Raw genomic sequence first — 24336 nt, 5'->3', positions numbered from 1 at the left:
AGTTGAAAATATTTGTTTCCGCCGAGATACTACATACAGTATTCATAAACACACGCAAATTTATCCAAATGTGGCAACAATAACAAAAGGCAAACAACTAAGATAAAGTTCAAAGGAAACATGGACCGGCAAAAGGAAAGAGACGGCATTATCGCCGAGATGAAAAGGAAAACAAAATAATAAGAAAGTTATGTGAGCAAAATAAAAAGTTCTTCTGCGGCTTTGACTTTCCCTTTTTCCAGCTTTTCCTTCTTTCCCTGCCTCCATTTTTTTTTTTTTTTTTTGCTTTTGTTTGCAGTTAATAAAATCGCTTTGGGAGCACACGCAGATGCCAGAGGGCCAAATTAAAGTTCAGTATTTGTGCATTTGATATCGGGCTTAGAGGTATTCGATATTTTGATGATTTTAATTCCGGGAAATCCCCCAGATACTTATGTATCCTTCTGTGTTATGTTTGAGTCATAGCGCCGCCATGCTGGGAAAATAAAAATCAAAATTGCAAAATGAATTGCATATATTAAAGCGTATCACTTGGCGTTCGGCTTTAAATTGTTATTACAAGAGTATTTTATGCTGTCTGCCGCGGGGAGAAAGTCGGCAGAAGTGTGGGGAAAGTACGTGGAATAACTGTGCCACGGCCCTGTTTGTTGTTTTTGCTGCTGCCACGTTGTTCTCCCCACATTTCGTTATGTTTCAGTCGGTGGGGCGTGTTCCATTCATTTCCTGTTGCGCCCTAAGTTATGCAAAGCATATGGCGAAGTGAGCAAGGACGCGCGGTGGCCAGGATGCGGATGTGGATGAGCCTGGATGGCTAAATGGGCGACAGGGCGCTAAAGTAAGCGTGCCCAAATGGAAAGATGGCAGCGCAAGAGGTCCTGAACATCCAGATCTGCACGGAAGCCATATTCAATGAAACATTTCGTGAAATTTGAAACTTTGAGTTGAGCTTGTAAGAAACATGACTTCAAATATGATAGGTTGGGTATTTTAGTATGAAGATATATGAAAATATACTTAATTTTTGCATTTTACAAAATATTTAAGTAGCTGCTAAGGCATTTATTATACCCTTCACTCAAGGAGTAAAAGAGTATGCAAGGTTCTTTATACACAACCATTATAATATAAATAATGGGTATTTTTACAAAATTGTCCATGATTTATTCAAATAACCACTTACAAATATATTAACAATTTTGCTGCTGCCAATTAAAAGATTGTTTTACCATTTCCATAGAGTTTTTGATAGCTGACAAACATTCATTCCGTTGACATTCGTACGACGCCCCGAGTTCCAGAACAAGAAAGTAAGTGCTCGTGTTGATGTCTGAAGAAACCAGCCCGTTGGGGCTTTTCCCCATCCCCAACCGAGTGTAATTGGAAGCAGATGTTGGTGGCATTGTTTCTCTTTTTTCAATCATCCTCCACTCCCAAGTGCAGGAGGTGCCCCATCAAGTGGTCGTTACTGTCGGCAGCAGCAGATTATTAAAAGTTCGATGGAGTGCAGCAAGTCCACTTACAACAAATCCAAGCTCTGCACGATGCCATCAGGCGACCGCGTTCGACGTCCGCCACGTCACCACCGCCCAGTTGGTGGCAATGGGCGGAGCTTCCTGTGGCTCCCGTGTCCTGGCTGACTCGCCAAGTTCGTCCTCTGACCGCTGCTCCTCCTCGTCGGGCTGAAATCGTGGCATATAGATCTCGAGGACACGACGCAATCCCCGAGAGGTGGAGCGCAGAAAGAGCCTGGCCGGTGGCACATTGGCGTCCTGGGCCGCCTTAGCCGCTCGCCTCTCCGCCTCGCAAGTGCTTCCGCGGCGTATTCTCTGGAAGTAGTGTCCCATATCCATGGTGGACGAGCTGCTCCGCCTGGGCAACTGATCACGCTGCGAGGATCGCCTGAAGTGGGCACCACGTGGACCTGAGGAATGGTACATGGCAAGTAACCAAAGGAATTCCCCTACAAATAACACGCGTATAAATTACTTGAGAATTTTTTTATATCTATACTGTGACTCCTTTTCAAGTGCCTGCTTATAAATGTTAGTTTGCTTAAGGCTAATTTTTATAAAACATTGAAATTAATGACAAGAAATGTTTCGTTTTTAGCTGCTCCACTGCGGAAGTTAAACTCATTAATATGCGCCATAAAAATAACTCAGGAGCTGAAAACGGTGAAAAATGCTTGACACACCATTCCGATTCCGCTGATTACCATACGGCGAAATCGCAATAAAAGTAATTATTTAGATTACATTTCTAACGGACGTCGTGTCAGACTAATGGTGGAAATGCGCATTTTGTGGGTGGGATTGTGGGTTGTTGGAGCCGGGGTTGGAGCTGGAGCTGGAGATGAGGGATCGGCTACGTCAAAAGTCAAAGAGAGGCGAGAACAGACAGACACATGTATAAATAATAAACACGCCGGGGAAAATGGTACATAAGGAAGAAAATGCTTCGGAAAAATGTGGGCGGTTGAGGGGGCGGTGGTGCGGACTCACATCAACATTAAAAATGGATTTTAATGTGTCGCCTGTTTTGCCCATTTGGCTGCTTGTTGTCGCTTTTAATGTCTTTCATTTGGCAGGCAAATATTCTGGCAGTGGCGTGACCCCTGATCCGCACCACCCACCCACCAAATACCACCGAACAACCAACAACCGACAACCACCACCCACCTGTCAAGCGGGTAACAAAAGACCATTAGGCAAAAAATCTACATTGCGTTTGTAAATCATAAAATGCTGTCAAATTCCCAAGCCCGCCCCATTGTTTGCCATGTTTGTCTTTGACTTTCAGCTAATTACTTGTGATTTAATTTGAAATTGTAATTAGCCGGCAAAATGTAATTTTTGTGATGGCTCTGACAGCAGGGTAGCTGCCAAGGATTGGACTCATGTGTTGCTGCATTAACGCCTTTAAGTTTCTAATTGAAGAGGAAAGAGTTTGGGAAAAACGTGATTAAACGCATCAAATTTCGAAATTTAATAAAATATCTACATAATATATATACCTAAATAACTGAAGCATTAACACCTTTATATCCACCATATCCTACTTAGCTTAATACCTGCGTGAAACTATTTTACTCATTTTGACCATTAATTTCTGTGCAAAATTTATGATAGCTTGTAATCAATTTGAGGATGGGTGAGGAAAACTGGCAACATCGCAAACGAAACCTGTCAGCTGCAGACAAAATTCAATCGAGATGAATTTGCCATCCACAATGCAAATTCCCCAACGATAACTTGGCGTCCATCGCCCAGGGTAAGAAAAGCGCAGCCCCACCTGGCCAACAAATCGCCCAGGACACGCAGAGCCATCGGGCAGATCTGTGAGGGAAGGACTTTCGTCCGGGCAGTCAAGCAGTCAGCCAGCGAAAGCTGTAATGCTGAAATGCTGCTATCTAAAGCTGTTAATAAAGCGCACATTAAAATATATACGTATCTAAGTATCTCAAAGATACAGCTCGGCGCTCCTGGCGCAGTCAAGGTGGAGCGTCATGGGTTGGGGGGCATTCAAATCAAAAACCGTGAGAATCAAAGGAACGGACAAGTGGAGCGGAAAGCTTTCAGTGCGTGAACATCGCTGCAAGGCGGGGCGGAGGCGGGGGTTTGTCGGTTGTGTCCAAACCAAAAACAGTTGGGGGCACTGAAGTCCTGCCACGATTGTCCTGCAAGGAAGCCCCGCCTCTCGTCGAGTTGTTGAGTTTCGTTCTTTTACCTTACGTTTCATTTATTGCGCAGCGGAGTTTTTCCTTTTTTCGTTGCGTTTCGTTTCTTTTTTGTAAATTAAGAATTTTCCCTCAGCTTTTTACAGCTTCTCAATGACTGACTACGCTCATCCTGGAGTCCCTCAGCTGGCTGTTGGCGTTATAAAAGCCCAACGCTTCATTGCACAAACATAGTGGAGGACCGGAAGGCAGTCAGGCAGGCATCGTCTATTCTAAAGGCCTAAAGGCACTGCGCAGGGAGGGATGAGGGAGCAGGAGCAGGAACAGAACCCAACAGGATCGGCCAAAGGAGCCGGTGTGGCATCGGGATGGATGCGTTAACCACTTAACAGAGCACACAACTTGGCTTGCGGTGAATAACTCGGCTCAAGAGTTGTGCCTCTCGAGGACGAGGGGCGTTATCATTTATGCATACGTGAGCATAAAATACTTACGGGCGGCTTTATACACAGTCTGCGGTAGAGACAAAAATTCGAATTAAAATTAATTAATACAAGACAAACAGTAAACGTGCAGCATGCCCAGAAGCAAAGAGTATCTGAGCCAACGCCTTCAGCGAAAAAGCAGCAAGTAAGCTACTCAACAACTCAAGTCTTGAAATATGTCAGGAGTATCTTATTTTAATTATTGATTTAATGTTTAATTTTGTATAAAATAAATACATCTACTCTATTTACTTACTCTAGGTAAATCTATTTTATGATTAAACATTTTTATGTCAGTTGCCAATATTATATATAAAAATATAATTAAATGTCAATAGAGTTAGCGCCTCTGCTTTCTTCCAAGATTCCCATTAGTTTGCCAAGAAAAATGTGCAGCCGCCCTTCGGAAAATATGCAAAGAAAAATTCAATCAGCCGAGCAAATGCTCAGCGGATCCTGTCGGCAGGACGGCATGTCCTTTATGACCAGGCCGCCTCATAAATTTATCAAGGCGGAGCAAGCACATCGGAGTCCTCCGCCAACGTGGCCCTTTATCCAGGCCACACGTATGTGTATATGTACCTTTTATGGACCCACAAATAAACGTACCTTTGTCGTGCATATTGCCAAAACGTGTCCTTGGATAAGTTCCGCTCCATTCGAGATGGTCTAAACTCGGAAAGAGGAGCCTTTTCGGGACTAAAATCTCACGCTTTTACCGGGTTAGGTTGTAGAGACTATTAGCTGTCAAAATAATAGCTTAAGTGCCAAATAGGCGCACATATTCAAAGCATGTTTATGCCTACTGGCAAAATAAGGATACACTGTATTCTTTACATTTTATATAACCAGGCAGACGATACACATTTCATTCTCACACTAGATGGCTTTAGATATTGTTATTAACATTATATTATTTTTTTTATATACCAAATACCCCGTATATTTCTTGTCAATCAGTTTAGTTAAATCAGTTTTCATGTGAAGAGTTAGAATTTTTAATAGCATACTTTCAGGCAAATAAATAAAGAAAAAAGTTTCAGATTGATGATACCACATATTTAAGCAACAATACCCACAATTAGCAGCAATGCAAAGTCTTTATTTTAATTTTAATTTTTTTTTTATAACTGCAGGTTGATTAGATCTTTGTCTTTTTAAGTGCTTACTGAGGTATTGGTACTTTTAGTAAAAAATAAAAAGGGAAGCTGCGTGAGGCGGCATAAGGACTTCTCCGGCAGATGCGGGCTATTATCAATGTTGCCACTTCATTCAAATTACGGCAGGACCCTTCGACTGACGACTGTGACGGTTGCCACAAAAGCGTCTTTTGCCTTTCGCCTCAATGTTCAAATTTTAATCGCATTTCTTGGTCGTGGCCGAGTCCTTTTTACTCGCCTGTCCTTTGGCTTCGACACTTTGTCTCTCTCTCTGTGTGTGTGTGTGTGTGTTTGTTGGTGTAGGGTGAAGGGGGGTGGAAGGTCCTTTGGCCAAGAAGGCGGCGAAGCAGGAAAAGGGTTTTTTCTGCTTCTGTATGCCGTGTTTCGTGCTTTGGCCCGCACGTCAGCTACTCATTTGTTTTTGTCTTCCGTTTGCTGCGTTTCCCGCAAAATGAAAATGGAAATTGGTTTTCTCTCGGTTACTTACTGTCCTTACCAGAAGCACCAACAAGCCCCCGCCACCTCGTCATCCTGGCAGCAACAACAAACAGAGCGGCGCATTCATTTAAAATGTAAATAAAGTGACAAATTACCTGAATTAGTGACACAACATTCAGCGAGTTTACGTTGCTCGTTTCAAATGATTTTCGCTCCGCACCTTCGCTTTTTTTTTTTGTTTTTTTCTTGCTCGTGAAGTATTTACTTTTGTTTTTATTTTCCAGCGCCCAATTTAGCTGTTGACTTTGGTTAGCTGACTTCTTGGGGTAATTAAATTATTGCCCTTAAAGAGCTAATCGCAACGGAAAGAAAACTTACTATACAGTACCACCTCTTCACAACCACATTTCCAAAGGAATGTCCCAGCCATCTATTAAATTCAATTATTGCCCAAGCAAAATATTGAATCAACGAGGGTAAGCCATGTATATAAACTTCCCAATGGCGCCCGAACAGGCTTAAGACCTTCGCACAGCTGTCGTGTAAATATTTAATTTACGAAATTCCATAATAAAATTTCCCTCAGTCCGACGACGTTCTGTTCTTTTTGTTGCTCCTTGGAGGCAGCTGGGTTTTCATTTCGCATGCCAATTGTTTGGCAAGTGTCAAAATAATAACAAGCCACCCCCCACAAGCCCCGGATTTTTCGGGGGGCGGGAAAGAAATTCGGCATGCGAAGGCCAAGTGTCAAAATATTTCCGAACATTTTTTATGTTAATTTTGAATTAATAAAATAAATATTAAATCAGTGCGGCAAGAAAACGGCGCCAGGCGCCAGGGGTGGTGACAAATGACAAATGGCAGGGGCATTCGAGCAGACGACTATATTAGAGACCAAAACCACTAATTTATCCCCAGAGAGAGGGGAGATCCTGGCAGCTGTTGCCCTTCGAACGAACACCCGAAACACCCACCCATTCAACCACCCGGTCGAATCCACCGAATCTGGCCTCGATGAACCCACCACCGCCGAGCTGGAGTTGGCTTTGATTGGAGCTTTGCTTCCTCCGCCGGTCGTCGTTAATTTAAATTTCCAAATTTAAAGATCCCTGAGCCAATTTGGTTATTGTATTATTAAATTTAACACTCTCGGCTCGTTGATTTTTATGGGATCTCCGCGGCATTTTCATTCCTAATTGCTCCGGCAACTCTTACATTCCGGCATCCCTTTGGCTTCGCCGGAGGCACCAGGCTGCTTATAATCCAAACTTTGCATTTCACAATTGGGGGTATTTAATCCGCGCAATTTTATGTGGCAACTAGGTTACTGTACATGGCTTCTAGACAGAACAAAGCAATATCAATTTGTTACCAACTGTTATCATAAACATTTAGCCATAAATCTTGAGCACATAAATAATGTGTAATTCTCGACATATTTGGCATACTTCTTAGCTGAAAAGTTTCAATATTTTGTTCACCAACTTAATTCGACTTTTAACAGATCTATAGTATGCCATGAAAAAGTACTCAAGTCGAACTTTCTACTTCTATAGGTGCGCCCCTAGGGAACGATCAGTTGGATTTTTTATCTGGAGCTCTCTAGTCAGGCCAAAACAGCACTGATAATCTCTGAATAAAAATTCACTATCCAAATTCCAATTTAACACCTTAAGTTTTTCCGTTTCTGAATCCGTGAAGCCTAGGTGAGTTTTGAATAAAAAAAAATACTACTGTTTCTGTAACGTAGCCTCTTCCCGAAGCAACAATATGTGCGGTTATGGGTGCGGTCCCTATGGCTACGGACCTTCGGGTCCTTGCGGACCATGGTGCGGACCCTGGTGTAGCCCTTGTGCCCTCTCGCTAGGACCCTATACCTGCTGTGGACCCAGTGGATGCGGACCAAGCGGCCCAGCGTGTTGGCCGTATGGCTTGTACACCTGCTAGGCTTCAGAAGGATGTCAGAAACGTGTGAGCCATTTCCCATAATACAGGTGAGTACGTTACGCTGTTTGTGTGTTCGGGATGCTGGGCAAATTGAAATTTTCTTAGGGCCCAAAACAAAGTGCCGCGCATTGGCAATAAAAATTTCACCGACTTTCGGTGGATGCGGGTGGCTGATAGTGGGCGGACGGGGCCGCTTAGCGTGTTCGAGGGGCGTGGCAGTTCAATAAATCTTTTGCAAAAAGGCAGGCGGAGGCGGCGGCTGTGGCGTTCGATTGTAATCAAAACTCTAATTTGAATTCTTCAGCTGCAAAGGCGACTCTCCCCTCTGAACAGTTGCAAAAGGGTAAAGCCGATTTTATTTTAGAGACCTGGCGAGCGTTTCCGGTTCCAAAAAGAACGCGAAAAAGCGAGGAGCTGTAAACGGGCTGGGGGGGCAGAGGACCATGTGTTGGCTTTATTGCGAATTTTTCATTCCTGTTCCTTGTTTATTGGCACTGATTTTTGACCGCCTACTGTGCGAGCTTTGACTTTTGACGTTTAGTCATTGATTTTAGCCAACTGGAAAAGAAATTTCGTTCAGTAATATATCACCACATATATAATAACCACATCCTTACAAGCACCATCTAATCAACATCCTTTTCTTTCAGCTCGGACCATGGCAATTACATTGGATAACATAATACAAAAAAGTGCCCGTTGTTTTCATCTAAGACAATAATAAAAAAGTGGGGAGTCGCAGCCCGTAACAAATTTGTCCACCAATCCTTTCGCGAATCCGTAGACTTAACGCTTAAGCCTTTTACATAAAAATGTTGGAAAAGCTAGAGCACAACTTGTGCTTTTGCACCTTTGTTCTTTCCACTGCCAGACGTGTCTTGGCAAATAGCTGGTGGCTAAAAGTATGTTCGCAGCCTGTTCTTCTCTTTAAGACCCAAATGTACGTACGGGGCTTAATTTGAATGTAATGCGTTGTCACGTATTTATTAAGCTTTGAACTAAAAGGAGTACGGATACTTTATAATTCCAACAACAACAACTTTTTTTTAGCTTGTATTAGCTTTTGCATATATTGAAATTTTAGTACATATGATAAAGAATCGATCGGGCACAAATATCAAGGTGGGGTCAGGTAGTGCTCTTAGAGGCTAATTCGTTGGTGATTTCGTTTAGGAAGTCATCGTGAAGTTTTATGCTTGGGGCTGCACGCAACGCGTGTTCTCGGGCAGATCGCAAATGCCCTTCAGAGCGTTGAAGTATTTATCGCCGCAGCTCACCAACAGTGGCTTTCCATACCGGCAGATATAGTAGTCGGAGCAGCTCTTCAGGGACGCCAGCATGAAGCCATCGGGCTTGTTGCGGCACACGTATTTTGTATAGGTGGACATGGTTAGCTCTTGGGCTTGGGGAGCCGACAGTTCATCGATTTCCAATGCGGGACGAACGGCAGGGCGCACGGGTCTCGCTGGTCGCACTTTTACAGACGTTGGCCTCGCCTTCGAAGAACCGGAGACTCCGTTTACGGGTCCACATTCCGTTGTCGTTGTTGATGATGCACAGCTTGTTGTGGTCTCTGATGCACAGGTTGTTGTGGTTGCTGGGGCACAGGTTGTTGTAGTTGTAATTCCTGGTGCACACGTGGTTGTGGTTGCTGGTGCACAGGTTGTTGTAATTGTAGTTTCTGGTGTACATGTCGTTGTAGTTGTAATTTCTGGAGCACAGGTTGTTGTGGTTGTTGGTGCACAGGTTGTTGTGGTTGTTGGTGTACAGGTTGTTGTGGTCGTTGATGCACAGGTTGTTGTAGTTGTAATTTCTGGTGTACAAGTTGTTGTGGTAGCTGGTGTACAGGTTGTTGTGGTTGTAATTTCTGGTGTACATGTTGTTGTAGTAGTTATTTCTGGAGCACAGGTTGTTGTGGTTGTTACGATTGCTGGTGTACAGGTTGTTGTGGTTGTTGGTGTACAGGTTGTTGTGGTCGTTGATGCACAGGTTGTTGTAGTTGTAATTTCTGGTGTACAAGTTGTTGTGGTAGCTGGTGTACAGGTTGTTGTGGTTGTAATTTCTGGTGTACATGTTGTTGTAGTTGTTATTTCTGGAGCACAGGTTGTTGTGGTTGTTACGATTGCTGGTGTACAGGTTGTTGTGGTTGTTGGTGCACTGGTTGGAGTGGTTGTTGGTGCACAGGTTGTTGTGGTTGTTGGTGCACAGGTTGTTGTCGTTGTAATTTCTGGAGTACATGTTGTTGTGGTAGCTGGTGTACAGGTTGTTGTGGTCGTTGGTGCACAGGTTGTTGTAGTTGTAATTTCTTGGGTACATGTGGTTGTAGACGTAATTTCTGGCTCACAGGTTGTTGTGGTTGTTACGATTGCTGGTGTACAGGTTGTTGTGGTTGTTGGTGCACTGGTTGGAGTGGTTGTTGGTGCACAGGTTGTTGTAGTTGTAATTTCTTGGGTACATGTGGTTGTAGACGTAATTTCTGGCTCACAGGTTGTTGTGGTTGTTACGATTGCTGGTGTACAGGTTGTTGTGGTTGTTGGTGCACTGGTTGGAGTGGTTGTTGGTGCACAGGTTGTTGTAGTTGTAATTTCTTGGGTACATGTGGTTGTAGACGTAATTTCTGGCTCACAGGTTGTTGTGGTTGTTACGATTGCTGGTGTACAGGTTGTTGTGGTTGTTGGTGCACAGGTGGTTGTGGTTGTTGGTGCACAGGTTGTTGTAGTTGTAATTTCTGGGGTACATGTTGTTGTCGAAGCTGGTGTACATGTTGTTGTCGTAGCTGGTGTACAGGTTGTTGTGGTTGTTGGTACACAGGTTGTTGTAGTTGTAATAACTGGTGTACATGTTGTTGTAGTTGTAATTTCTGGCGCACAGGTTGTTGTGGTTGTTACGCTGGCTGGTGTACAGATTGTTGTGGTTGTTGGTGCGCAGGTTGTGGTTGTGATAGATGGCGTGCAGGTTGTTGTAGTTGTTATAACTGGTGTACATGTTGTTGTAGTTGTGATTTGTGGTGCACAGGTTGTAGTTTCCTCCGCACACGGCACTGCTGCGATCGAGCCTCCTACAGGAGAGCTTGCCGATGCAGGCTGAAACTCAATGCAGCCAGTGTTGTAGTTGACACAGCCTTGGGCCTTGGCATCGAAGAAGCGCGAGCAGACGTTGACAAGGGCCACACCTGACTGACACTCGTAGTACTGGGAGCAACTTCCGGGGACCAAAGCGCGGAATCCATCGGGCTTATGAACGCACACATAACGGCGGTAGAGTTGGTTGTCGATTGCCCTAACGCCCGGCTGCACGCCCGGCTGCACGCCTGGCACGCCTGGCACACTGGCGGCATTGATGCTGGCCACCGCTATGGCGGCACAGGCAATTACTGCAAGAATAAGATTGTTTAGTCCTTGGTAGACGCTTCGGTCTATAGGGTGCACAAACAAATTCGTTACCTATGGCGTATTTCATTCTATAGACAGCTATTCCTTTTTGCGACTCCTTTGCTTGCACAATATTAAGTCTTGTACGCAGACCAATAAGCTGTAATGATTGTTTCGCAAGTGCACCGCCTTTTATATGAAGCACTTTGTCACACCTTATCGGAATTTCGACAAAAATATTGGAACATACTATTGCGACTTTGGCGGAAGCGTGATCATATGAAATGGTAAGTTAATGGCTTCCGTTATCTTGCGAATACGAGCGCTTGCCCAAAAAGTTTCAATTTCTTTAATTGTTCTCATTCGACGGAAGGGGAAATGAGACGACGTTGTATTCATTTCCTCTCTTGATCATTCAATATAAATAATTAAGTATTGCAATTTCAACAACTAGTAGAACATTATTTCAATTGTAAACTTAAAAACCGTGTCGTATATCAAAAAAATATAATCACTTAAATTAAAATAGATTCAGATCCTACATAACAAAAAAACATCAATTCTATAGAAATTTTATTCTATAATTCGTTTTTGATTTTTAAGATATAGAAACACTTTAATGAAAAGTATGCTACAAAAACGCTAACCTTCTAAGTACAGGATCTGCCAATACAAGATAACAAAACATGAACACAACATATAATTATAAAAAGTTCCCGCATGATTCTCAGTAAAGTGAGTCAGACCAATGAAAGAGGAATATACATAGGTACCTGATTTGTTTTCTTATCAACACGAATATAAAAGCGCAGCATGCTAACAAAACGATTTTTATCGGCAATCAACAATTTTCATCGAATTGCGAACATGTGTTGGCCGAACAATCTTAACATTTTATCAATGTTGCGATAGTTTAAAACGTACTACGTATTTTAGTGATGAATATGTATATGAATGATGAATACTTTAAATGTTGTTGAAGCTTTAGTTTATTTCTGGAAAATGGGTAATAACAAAGATCATGTTTACATTAGGAATTTATATACAATACATTTTTGTATAGAGGTAACTTTAAAATAGTGTAGGCTGTAAAAAAACTCGTTCGGCGATTTGAGTACTAGGCTCCAAGGAGCTACTCCCGCTTCCCCTGACTGGTGCTTTACATGGCCCAAGTGCCTCCGAATCCCATTTTAGGCAAACCAGCAACCCCTTTAAATTAGTCCACCTTTGTGAATGGCCCAGAAATACTAACACTGGGAAATGTTGAGGCAATTTGCGTTTGCGACCTCAGCGCTGATTATGACGACGACCAGGGCACATTAATGCTGATGAGATGTTGCCGCTAAGTAGCATTCCCAGAACCCATCTCGTTCCCATTTGCAGTCCCACGCCGGTTATCCCGGGAATCAGGTAAGCAAGTGCTCCGAATCTGGTGTATGGTAGATGGTAGATGAGTGGTGACCCCGCTGAACAAAGGGAATCTTAGCGGTTGCTAGGCCAGCACCACATTCTGCCAGCGCAACACCCACTCCGGCTGTCTTTTTCTCTTGACTTTGCAATTAAATATGCACATTCTCATTAAAAGTTTGCGCCATTAATAAACGCCAACAGGGATGTAATTTAATACGGTTAAAAAGCACAACACGTGTGGGGGGTAAGAGGAGCCAGGAGCAGCGAGTCCTGGCTGGGTGGGAATTCAGTGGGCGTGTTGGAGTATGGAGCACTGTGCATTACATTAAACATGCAGACATGTGAGAGCCAGACCCGCCCACCTGCCCACCTGCCCACCAGCTCACTCGTCCTCGGATGGAACAAAGCTCATAAAATTTGCAAATGTAAATAATTTTCTTAACGAAATTTCCACGTTAGCCCGTCTGTCTGTTTCCGAGCTCTGGCTCCTTAGCTCCTTTTTTGTCCTAGTGTCCTTGTGTCCTCGTCCGCATTAAAGCTTGTCAGGATCGGGCTGCAAATTTGTCAACGGAACAAGACACGACACATATGGCCAGCTATGAAGGAGGCGGCCACCCCCCCAACCGCCCGACATAAATAATAAATAATTGAAAATGTCTCACGGGAATGGCGTTCCATCGCCTTCGCGTGAACTTTGCCAGCCAACAACTTGGCCCTAATATTAGAGCAGGTCGATGTCAAGTCGTGGACACCCTGCACATGGTTGCAAGCGGGGTATATCGCTTCAGTGGTTTCCCAGGCAACTCCCGAAGAATTCGTTTTAACAACATCAATTTTCGGTAATTATAAAAATTGCATCCGATAAGATAGAGCGCAGCTTCTTCCCACGCAGGCAATTAGCTAATATAGGAACCTGGTCTTACAACAGCGGTTGCCAGTTACATTTGCCCTGCACCATCCACCATTCCGTGTTCGATAGATTCTTTGAACTCCAATCTATTCACCCACACCCCACCGAGCACATGACCGGCAAACAACTAGGCGCTGCTGCGTTGGCAAATTGTTGACAGCTCGCTTTCTTGGCCCACTTGGCCATGTGTGTGTGTGGTGTGTGTGTGGTGTGTTTGTAGTGTGTGTGTACTCGCTTATTGCCTCGGTTTCTTGGGCCAATTCCGGCGGGAAATTAAAGTAAAAGTTTATGATTTTTAGCCGTACGCACTTTGGCCACTGCCACGCCCGGCCCCTCGTGGATTCGCCCACATGTGGGGCGAAATTGTGGCTCATTATGTATTTATGTCAATTTCTGACTCTCCACTATGTGTGTGTGCAAGTGTGTGTTTTAGGGGGGCGGCGGGGACTTGGAATGACATGTAAAACCTTTTTGGGGGAGCCTACGAGTGTGTCTTGGCGGGGAAATCCCCCACCTGGCCAACAAGCATTTAATGACCTGGCTTGCTCTCTTTTGGGCCGCGTTTAGCGTGTAAATTCACTCTACATTCCCGAGCCGTTACAATTTTTACTCCTTCAGCAATCGTAAAAGTGTGTGTGTGTGTACTTATGGGTGTGTGTGTGTGTCTACCAGCCTGTAAGCATATTTCAGGTATTTTTATTCCAGCATTACTTTTTATGCACTCACGAGCCCACCACACACATATGGACTCGGTTTTTTTACAGCATTTATGTTTTTCGTACTTTTACACTCCGGCGGAAAAGCAGGAGACGCTTCTTGGGCTGCAAGGAGCATGGGGGTCCAGATATTGTAAAGGGATTTGGCCCGTGCGCTTGAAAAATTCCGATGCTGTCACTGAGAGCATAATAAAAATAAGTTTTTATTTGGATTTAGCGCAGGACGAAATAAATCATCCGTTTTCCATAGGTCCAGTGTTGGGTTTGGATCGGAATTAATGAAGCATTCAAAACATATTCGAAGTTATTTTAAGTACCATCTTCGGTATAAAACAATCTTCTAAAAAAAAAGAATAATAGTATTAGATCTTGATGAGAAATAACATAAATATACATTAAATACGTTATTATATTTCCAACATACGTTATTTTCGAGATCATGTATCTCACAATCCTTATAACTATAGCTTACAGAAATAGATGGATAGAGCAGCTGCTAGACGGCTTCATGTGGTCCTTGTCTCGCCTGTGCCACAATTGTATGCTGTCAAACACTTTGAGTGCGATTCGTTACTATTCGAAATCGTTTTTACAGTAAAATGAGTCATCTGAAAGACGCACGGCCCCACTTGTTGCTGAAATGTTTGAGTGCAGGTTCGGCATCGATGTTTGCGAAACTGTTTGCCAAATTCCGATTTCAGGCGCCTGGCAGAGAGAGCAAACTCAAGTTTCCGCTCCTTCGCTTTGTTTCTTTTTTGCAGTGAAATCATTAAACTGATTTATATTCCGTTTGACTTGAGTTCCGCACTACCTCATACCCTGCTCCTTTCCGCCGACTGAATTTGAGTTCAAGTTGGATAAAAGGGTCGCCAACCCACCCAAGTCAATTTGGCATGTGTCGGGGTTGCTCAAGGGTTAAGTGATTTCTTTTCCTTTGCTTTCTTCGCTGCTTTTGTTTCTGTATGCCATTTTCGCCATTAAATCGAATCAACTTTAATATTTATTGATAAAGGTTTAGCGCCTCTGCATGGGAATTTTAAAACGCGATTCTATAAGCTTAAAGCTATATAGTTTTTGTTATTTACATGCAGATAACAAACATCTATGACTAAGTAACCCTTTTGCACAGAAAATATTAATACTACGTTATAGCTTATATAATTCAAGGTGTTATAATCGACGATTTAAGAACGCAGAGTCACGATTGCCATGCGAAATGGCTGATACACAAATTGGTTTCCGACTTTGTTCCAGACTTGGCATAACACCCCTCATTCGGAACTCCTGATGTGTTGCGCATTTCCTGTTCTTTTCGTCTATTTTATGAAAGTGGAAATAACATGAAATAAAATATTTGGCGCTTGATTTATTCAGAAACTTCCACAGAGATTTGTATGATGGAACAGGAGTTGGATTGCCGTGGCTCTGATGTAACATACAGCGTGTGACTGACTGCGTATATATGCATACATATATACATAAAATGTATGTATACATATATATGGTGTGTCCTGTGCGTTTGTTATTAAATAAATTGACTGACATACACACACGCACACGGAGCCACAATAGTCCAGTCAGTCACAGCTGAGAGGAAAGTCGAGTCCTGAGTCCTGGCGCTGGATCTGTTCCTGGCCCTAGGTAGTTCATCATGTCATGAAAATTGTATGGAAATTTAATTGAAAACATAAGCCAAGGATAACAGGCCAAAAAGGACAGGCAATCACACACCCACAGACACATCCTGCCAGAATGGCGGCCATTGGCCACATTTTGGGGCCGTGCGAGCGGGACGGAACTGGCCGCCATCCGCCCCAATCCACCATTTCTGTCGCTCGTGCTCATTGTTTCCTGCCGTGCACAGAAAGTGAACGAAATGATATAAATAAATAAACAAACTACAAGATAAAGCTATTTGCAATTTGATTGTCAATTTTCATGAGCCCTAGAAACACGGCAGGGTGGGGCACGGCTGGATACTCTCGGCTTTGCGAAAAGTTGAGCTTGGAGATTGTCAGGACGCTTCCGCAGGAAAAACGAACAGTTTCTCCTGTGAGAGTCGGTTCATCTGTCAGTGGTTAAAGTCACTTACTCATTGATGCAGTCAATCAAATTTCATGAGTGATTTTCGTTATGCCAAGGAAACTTTGTTGCCCTTCTGTCAATTTTCATTTACATTTTTCGCTTGATTGCCTCGAATGGCATTTCATGTGCTTTCCATTTCGTTATTGCCTCACCGTTTCCTCCAGCTCCAAGTTTAATTGCATTCGGTTCATTTTATTTTCTGGTCTAACATTTAACACACAGTTATGAAGTACTCCGCCCCCATTCCACCCACTGCCATTTTCCACCCACCACTCATTAAAATGACCACTTCAAAGGCCACACCACCAGCCCCTTCGAAGCCCAGCAAAAAAACAAAAAAAAATAAATATTAAAAAGAGAAACCTAATTAAAAAGCGCTTAATACTGGTTGAACTTACTGGGCGTGTGCTAATTTCATAATCCAAATAAAGTTTCAATTAATTTGGCCGGCAAAAGTTTGAATACAATTTTCCATTCGAGTCCTTTGCATTTTTTTGGGATTATGAAGTGTTTGGCCTGACCAACAAATTGAGCGAACAGTGAATCGTGTAATTAGGGGGTAACAATAAAGCCTGCATCCCTCCTTGTAAATCAAAAAGTACAACACACACTCCATATATCAATTTTTAATGCAATTAAAACCATTTGAAACTATATTCTAATTCATATTAGGAGTAAGTGAAGCAAACTTAGGCAAAAGACTCAGGCAACCCAAGAAGGACTTCAATTACTCGACTATCAGATACCCCTTACTCGCATAATTAATTTGATCCTGACAGGACAATCGCATTAAAACGGACTCGAATCAAACGTGAAGCCCAAAGTGGCATTAAAAATTAACTGGCAGCGTCAATTAAAAAGAGCAACTATCGCGATGAGTTTCCTCGGCCAGTTCAATGGCCAAAAAGCAATCTTACAAGTGCAGATAGTTTGAGTATCCTGCGGATTCAGCGCGCATCAATGGCGGTCTCAGCGCGTTTATTGAATGAAATCGGACGGGCGGCGGCGGATATAGAAGCGATTCAATGGAGTTCCACTGGACTGGTCAGCCTGCCATAAGCCTAATGTAAATCCTCCCCAGCTCCCTGCGCCAACCGATGTCGTCACAGTCTACAGTGGAAACGTCCATTAGCTAAGCAGATTAATTGCTAAAAGGTATTTAATTCGTGATGCTTTTATATTTCGCCGATTTCACTTTGGCCCCCCTCAGCACCACTCCACCCACTCCACTCCATCCCGTCTATTGGGATTTGGGCCATCAGCGCAGCCAGCCAGACTGCTTTCTTTTCCTTTCTTTATTCTATTCAGCTCCTATTTGATTTTATTTTATTTTCCCAACTCACTTCGCTGATGTGCTTTTTGCACTCCCTCAAAAAATATGGCGTTAAGTATTCGTGTTGGCTTCCCATTTTCTTGGATTTTTTCTCGCTTTTTAATGCTTCATTAGCCGCTAATGGAAATTGTGTAACGCTGTGCGAGGACAAGTCAAGATTCTGATTCCTCCGCCAAGGACTTTGATTTGCCCGATTGATCGAACTGTGGACTTACATGCATATCCATCTGCAATGGAGTTCAATGTGGCTAAATATACAATGGCTATTTAAGCTAATGCCTTCAGACTTTCAAACTTGCCAGTAGTTTTGCGGCAATGGAAATACATTGAATGGCTGACTGTCCCGTGTTTCCGCCAATGAAAATGCTCTGCCGCGAAACTTGTGTGATTTATGTGCAAATATAGTACAAAAGCTATGCAAGTTTTATGCCGCGGGGAAGGGGGGAAAAGTCTATGCAAGTGGCAATGAAGTAAGACGTCAGGTAAAAAATTAAAATTACCGTCGCAGCTGTTGCCTAGCCAAACAAACAGAATGACGAAGGAGGACGGGCCAGCAAAAAAAAGAAATGTGTAAGGATATTAAGGAAGGACTATGGAGGCGAAACGGAAAAACGTCAGCTGCATCGGTAGTGAAAGCTGTCTTGGAAAAGTTACCTGTTTAGCTGGAAAACTCACAGGTAGAATTGCAAAATACAAAACACCGTCACCATTTTATATGTTTTATTTTTATACAATTTCTAAAATTTGTATTTTCTGCGTACTTCCAAATAGGTCCTGCTGATAAGAAAATATTTGGATAGTGAACTTGAAATTTAATCTATTGAATGAGTTAGAAAATATGTTAAGCTATATCACGTTCTCGTACATCTTGGGGTTCCTCTGGATGTTCTCCTCCATGATCTTCTTGTGCATCGTCTCCCAGTTCTCCAGCCTGGCCAGGACATCCGGCAGGACCTCGCGCACCTTGAGGCGACTAAACTCGGGACCGTCGCGCATATCAACGTTGGTCCTGAAGTTGTAGTTGGGCGTGTAGCCGTTGAGCTTGAGGAAGTGGTCGAAGTAGAAGGGCACGATCTGCTCCTGCATGTTGTCCACGGTCAGCAGCGAGGTGTGCGTGATCTGGTCACCGGTGTAGCCGTCCTCGCGGAACGCACGCACAAAGTTCTTCGTGTTCTCGGATATCACCATCACCTCCTTCTCCTCGGGTATGATCTTCTTCTTGAGGTAGAGCCTTGGCAGGCGACCCTCGCGCTTGGGCTTCTGGTATGGTGGCTCCAGGTTGCGGCGCACCTTCTTCATCTCCATGTCGATGCGGCGCTCCACCTGGTAGGCCTGGTAGGAGAGCTTTTCCCTGTAGCGGCGTCGCTTGCGCAGCGTGGCCTCCACGCTCCGCACTTTCTCAATGTCCATGTGCTCGAACTTGGAGAGAATCTCCATGACCACATCGCTGATGGCGGCCACCATGTCCGCGGCACTGGGCAGCACGTCACTGGTGCCGCGTACCGAGTCCGGAACCACGCGGCGCCACACCTCGGCCAGGACGGCGCGGTGCTTGTTGAAGTCCTCGTCCGCTATCGTCTCCTCGATGGGCCGGCCCAGGTACTGGTGGACTCGCTGCTCCATCTCGCGGGCACGGTCCTCCATGAAGAACTTCTTGGCCGACTTGCGGGCCACGTATTCCTGTTTCTCTTTCAAATCCTTGGTGCACCAGTCGACGAATGTCTCCAGTCGGCCCTGGAGCTCGGTGTGAATGGACAACGTAAAGTGCATTTCCAGGAGCAGCATGAAGGTCTTGTTCTTGAGGCTATCGATGCCCTGCAAAAAGGACTCGGCGTCGGGGAAGACCTGCAGGATGGGATGGACCTTTTGCATGTAGACATCGTAGTAGAAGGCGCGGATGGCCCAGGCATCGTCCTTGTCGCGAACCCGAATGTTGACAATGGCTCGCTTCGCAATGGACACGTCATACGGCTCCAGTTCCATGTCCTCCTCTTCCATGTCCTCTGCCACTTGCTCGTCGTCGGCATCGCTCTTCACACTGTTCTTGCGCGTTCCTTTGGAGACCAAGTGTATCCAATCGTTCTCCGCCCGCCAGTCCTGGTCGCCCATCAGATAGTGGAAGTTCTGCAGCATAATGCAACGGATCCAGTGGCCCTCGATGAACACAATATCCATGTTGAGCATCATCAGCTCGCGCTCCAGTTCGCGATACTCCTGCTTGAGCTTGTCGGTGGTCTCGTAGTAGGACTTCACCTGGTACACCATCGTCATGGCGGCGTTGTACTCCTTTTTCTTCCACTTGGCGAAAAGTGCCTCGTACAGGTTTTTGGTGTTCTTCATGTCCACCCAGTGGCGCTCATTCATGCGATCGTAGATCTTGGTGCGCACCATCTGGCCCTGGATAAGCAAGGACTCGTACTTCAGCCGCATGGCGTCTTTGAGCAGCTGGATGCTGGTCTTGAACTTGAACGACTTGATGGTGGCGCGACTTTTCATCTCCTCAATGTAGTTCTCGTCCAGGTCGGTGATCACCGCTCCGTAGTATTTGTGGTTTCCGGGACCTAGCAGAGTTTTGCGGACATCGGGCACCTCGACTTCCAGCCGCAGTCGCAGGCTGTTCCGCAGCCGGGTGCTGAAGGTAAAAAACGTGTCCTTGGGCCCCAGCATATCGGCCTGCTCCTTGTGCTGGCCCGAAAAGGGCAGCATGCGGTAGGGATCCTCCTCTTCGGCATTCACGTCAATCACCGCGGCGTGGAAGCGTGCACGTCGCATCTCCTCGAAGGGCACCAGTGGCTTGCGGATGTAGTCGAGTGGCAGCTTGGTCTTGTCCTCGATGACCATGTAGCTACCGCTGTCGTTCGACAGATCGGTGCACTCGGAGCTGGTCAACGAGCTGAGACAGTTCTCGATGCTCTTCAGATCCTCCTCCAGCTCGGCGACAACCGCTTTGCGATCCACCAGCAGGCGCTCCTCGCCTGGCTCAATGTCCTTGGTCTCGTAAATGGCCTCGCGAGTCTCGCGCAGCAGATCCAGATACTGCTTGCGCCCAGGGAAATCCAGCTTGGCCAACTCCTCGGGATCGCGCGAGTGGAAGACGAAGTCGTATGGTCGGCACAGGTCGGGGACCTTTTCGCCGGCAGCCTCCTTGTTGTCCGTCCGTGTGGCGGCCAGGTGCTCCGATATCATCTTGTCGAAGTCATAGCTGGGCATGGTCAAGTCCATGTTGACGTACTTGCTGCTGGGCGGCTTGGCACGCGCAAATTTCGCCACCGGCTGCTTGACCTTCTTCTCCACCTTTGTAATCTCGGGCATAACGGTCTTCGGCTGATACTGCACATGGACGTTCTTCACTTGGGTCGGTGCCCAGTGGTCGTGGTGGTGTCTGGCCTCGAATATCTCTGTGTATGGTCGCTTTTTGGTCCTCACATTGGCGAAGCGCAGCTTCTCCGGTTCCGGTTGCTCCAGGAGCGGCAGGGCGGAGTTCTGCAGCACTTCGTTGAAAATCGCCGACGGAACTCGCTCGGCGGCGTAATCACGTTTCCGGCGCGGATGAATCGTGAGGGTCTTCTCCCGCTCCTTGGGTGCAGGCATATTTCCTCGCCAACGTGATGGCTGCGACTCTTTGCCGCCAGGAAAACGTTCCATGGCGGTGCCTTCCTGGCCAGAAGTGGCGCACTGTAAGCCGGAACTGCCAGAGTATTCAGCATTGCGAGCATTTTCTGGAACCAGCAATTGAGTGGGTTTCCAAGGTACCCTTGGTGTTCGGTCGCATCCGCCCTCCTGACGCGACTGACCCTCGCCCTCATTGTATGGAGGCTCTGGAGTTGGCACCCAGTCCACGTCCAGTTCCTCCTCCACCTCCAGACAAGGATCCGCCGCCCTCAGCTGCTCCTTCTCGATGCAGGGCAGGCCGAGCAACTGCATCCGGGCAAGTTTCTTCTTTTGGCGCTTGGACTTGGCCAACTGCTGCTTCAAATCCAGATACTCCAGCGTGGTATTCACCTTTGTGGCATCGAGCACCTCCATTTCCTCCACCGGAATGCGATCGTCTGGCACAAGCACTTTCTCGGGAAAGACGTAGCGGATGAGATTAAACTTCCTCACATTGTACGCCGGCTTCGGTTTGACTATTTTCAGATTCTTGCGCAGTCGTCGGTGGTAGTGGAGTCCAAGCTTCTGTTGGACGAACTCCCTGACTGCGCTTTGGCGTTCCCGCCGCCGCACAAGCAGCGGCTCCGGTGGGAAGAGGTCCAAGTTCGGGTCGTCGGGGTCAAGAACCTGTAAAAAGTGCAGAAAGGAATATGTGCATAAGATGAGTAACATCCTCTGGCGTTACCCACCTTGATAATGCCGCGCTCCACGTCCAGCTTGATGGGCTCCTTGTGCGGAACCAGCTGGTTGAGCCAATCCTCGCGCGTGAGGCAGCCCTTCACCGTCCGCTGGCCCTGCATGATTTGGTGGCGATGGAGCTTGCCGCGCAGCCCGTCGCCGTGCTTGAAGTGGAAGCCACGCAGCTGGAACTGGTCGCCGATCTTGCCCACCTGCAGGTAGTCCTCGTCGTCGCTGCTCTGCTCGCTGGGTGTGGAGCCCACGCTGCCCTCGATGCTCTCGTCGCAGGCCAGCTGCTGCTCCGCATCCGGCATGTACTTGTGCTTGCCAGTGCGCTCCAGATAGAACTGCTGGGTGACCCTCGCCTTGTCGCGACGCACACAATCCTCGCGATGCATGATGGCCTTCAGGCGCTCCGTTTCGGTTAGGGTTTTGGGGAAGACCTTGCGTTTCCGGATGATGGGCTTGAGCTCCACGTGTTTGCGGAAGCTGCGCTCAATGGCATCGTCAATGACCGCCACATCGGCACGCAGATCCGCTTCGGCGACCGTGCGTCCTTCGATCTCCTTGACCGCCGCCTCCTGCTTGCGCCGCTCCTGCAGCTGCTCCTCCTCGCGCTGCTTCTTTCGCAGATAGATGTCCTTGTAGCGGGCGGCGCGGCGCCGACGCTCCTCTTCGATCTTCAGCTTGTTGGCCGGCTTGTCCGGGCTGCGATACAGATGCACCAGTCGTGGCGATGGCGGCGGCGATGGCGTCTCTACGGGCGTGTCCTTGATCGTCGTATTGTAGCGCTGCGGCACGGCCAGACGCTCCTGCTTCAGCTCGGCCTCGACATTTACCTTGGTGTTCTTCTTCGCCTTTCGTCGCGCCATGTACCGCTGGACGCGCCAGAAGGTCAGCGCGTTCTGCTGCTCCACCTCGTCCTGCTCGTACGTCGTCTTGTAGTCCATACCGTGAAAGTCCAGTCGCAGCGGATTCTGCAGATCGATCACCTCGCAGATGTGCGTGTCAGATGTCTCCGATGCGGTGCTGGCGCAGAGATTGTCTCCATGCTTGACCAGCTTACTGATCAGGCTGAACTCCTGCTCCTTGGTCAGCGGCTTGTGGCGCAACGCCACCGGATTGACCAGGCAGTGAGTCTTTCGCGGATCCTGGGTAAGGAAGAACTTCTGCCTGGCGGGCGTCAGTTTGGCCAGCTGCTCGTAGTTCTTGGGACATCGGCCAATGCGTGGCCTTGGTGCACCGGCCACGAAGCTGGCCGGGCACGGTCGTCGCCACTCCTCGCCCTTGAAATGGGGCGGTCGCGTAGAGGGCAAGTGCATGGAGTCAACTAGCTCATCCGAGTCGGGTTCTTTCTCGGACGACTCCCTGATCGACCCGCGGTTTTGGAAACTGTCGCTCTGTGAATCCTTTGCCGTGCTCGTCGTGGAGCAGACACTCTTGCGAAGCTTCACCGTCTCGATGCCGTCCCTGAAGTGGGAGTTGCTCGAGCTCTCGAAGTCACGTCCTCTGGCCCGGATGACGACCTTGCCGCACTCGTCGCGCTTGTGCAGCTCCGTGCGCTTGACGTTGACGTCGGGAAACTCCAGATTCTGGACCGTCAGTGTGTTGTTCGAGTCGCGCTGACCAAAGAAGTCGATGTTGCGGAACTTCTCGATGGTCCGCTCCTCTCGCGTCTTCCGCTCCGGATGCTTACGCGGTGGACATATCCGCTTGCCGGTAGCTTCAGCTTTCGGCTTGGTCTTAGTCTTGGTCTCCGTTATCTCAGAGGAGCGACCAATCAATTCCTTTTCCTTTTTGTTCCGGGCACGCATGTTTATTGTGCGATTCACCGTCTCCATCCGGTAGTTCTTGGCCGCCAAGTTATGGTGTTGCATCGACATCGTTAGGCTCTTCTGGCTGCACAATATCCAAATAGAAATATAAACTGGTGTATTCTTGGCGAGCAGGAGTATTTCAACAGCACAGGACGTAGTTCGATGAAATTTGGAGCTCAACCTGCCCAGTTTGGCTTAAATAATAAGTTGAAGTTAGTAGAAAACTAAAATAAGTTGCTCAACAATGTGGCCTTTCTGACATTTTTCTGGAAGTTTTTGCTTGCTGTTTCAGAAGTTCGTTTTTCGAACGGATTTGAATTCCAGTAGGTTTTTCGCCACCGCCTCCATTAAATTGAGTTAAGTGAAAATTGAATCGGGCGCGCAAAAATCAACCTGACAGGCAACACAAAGGCACGGATGTTGCGAAAATGAAGGTTGGCAATGATTCTCATATTAATGGCACTGATGATGATGATGGTGATGATGCTGCTGATGATGATGACGATGATGACGAGGTGGCGGCCGGGTCTGAATTCAAACTGTTCAACATTTCCGTTTAATACGGCTTCACTTCCGTACAAATTTAATTAAAAACTGGAATTTTTCTTATTGCGTGCGCTGGTTATACAACTGCCCACTCCAGCTGGCTTACACATATG

The 24336-nt window shown here is 46.4% G+C and overlaps 3 protein-coding genes and 1 long non-coding RNA gene across 4 annotated transcripts; 1 reads left to right on the top strand and 3 right to left on the bottom strand.

Annotated features, from left to right (window-relative positions):
- Nucleotides 1–1157: 1157 nt before the first annotated feature.
- Nucleotides 1158–2023, bottom strand: LOC117146309. The gene is made up of 2 exons (XM_033312358.1): nt 1521–2023; nt 1158–1465 (listed from the first exon to the last, which is right to left on the bottom strand). Exon 1 carries the CDS (start codon nt 1935–1937, stop codon nt 1548–1550), a length of 390 nt encoding a protein of 129 aa, XP_033168249.1. The 5' UTR covers nt 1938–2023; the 3' UTR covers nt 1158–1465; nt 1521–1547.
- A 5303-nt stretch (nt 2024–7326) lies between these two features.
- On the top strand, nt 7327–8730 carry LOC117150694. The gene is made up of 3 exons (XR_004460773.1): nt 7327–7465; nt 7523–7753; nt 8357–8730. It is a non-coding gene; the product is annotated as an uncharacterized LOC117150694 (long non-coding RNA).
- A 16-nt stretch (nt 8731–8746) lies between these two features.
- On the bottom strand, nt 8747–11228 carry LOC117150693 (mucin-2). The gene is made up of 2 exons (XM_033317706.1): nt 11150–11228; nt 8747–11079 (listed from the first exon to the last, which is right to left on the bottom strand). The coding sequence occupies exons 1-2, from the start codon at nt 11163–11165 to the stop codon at nt 8897–8899; spliced, it is 2199 nt and encodes a 732-aa protein (XP_033173597.1). The 5' UTR covers nt 11166–11228; the 3' UTR covers nt 8747–8896.
- A 7043-nt stretch (nt 11229–18271) lies between these two features.
- On the bottom strand, nt 18272–24015 carry LOC117150446. The gene is made up of 2 exons (XM_033317332.1): nt 21872–24015; nt 18272–21809 (listed from the first exon to the last, which is right to left on the bottom strand). The coding sequence occupies exons 1-2, from the start codon at nt 23741–23743 to the stop codon at nt 18378–18380; spliced, it is 5304 nt and encodes a 1767-aa protein (XP_033173223.1). The 5' UTR covers nt 23744–24015; the 3' UTR covers nt 18272–18377.
- Nucleotides 24016–24336: the final 321 nt, after the last annotated feature.

This window comes from Drosophila mauritiana, chromosome 2L (genome assembly GCF_004382145.1).
Source record: "Drosophila mauritiana strain mau12 chromosome 2L, ASM438214v1, whole genome shotgun sequence".
In the NCBI taxonomy this organism is placed as follows: Eukaryota; Metazoa; Arthropoda; class Insecta; order Diptera; family Drosophilidae; genus Drosophila; species Drosophila mauritiana.
The sequence above is the reverse complement of the archived record's forward strand: the minus strand, read 5'-3'. Positions and strand labels throughout refer to the sequence as shown.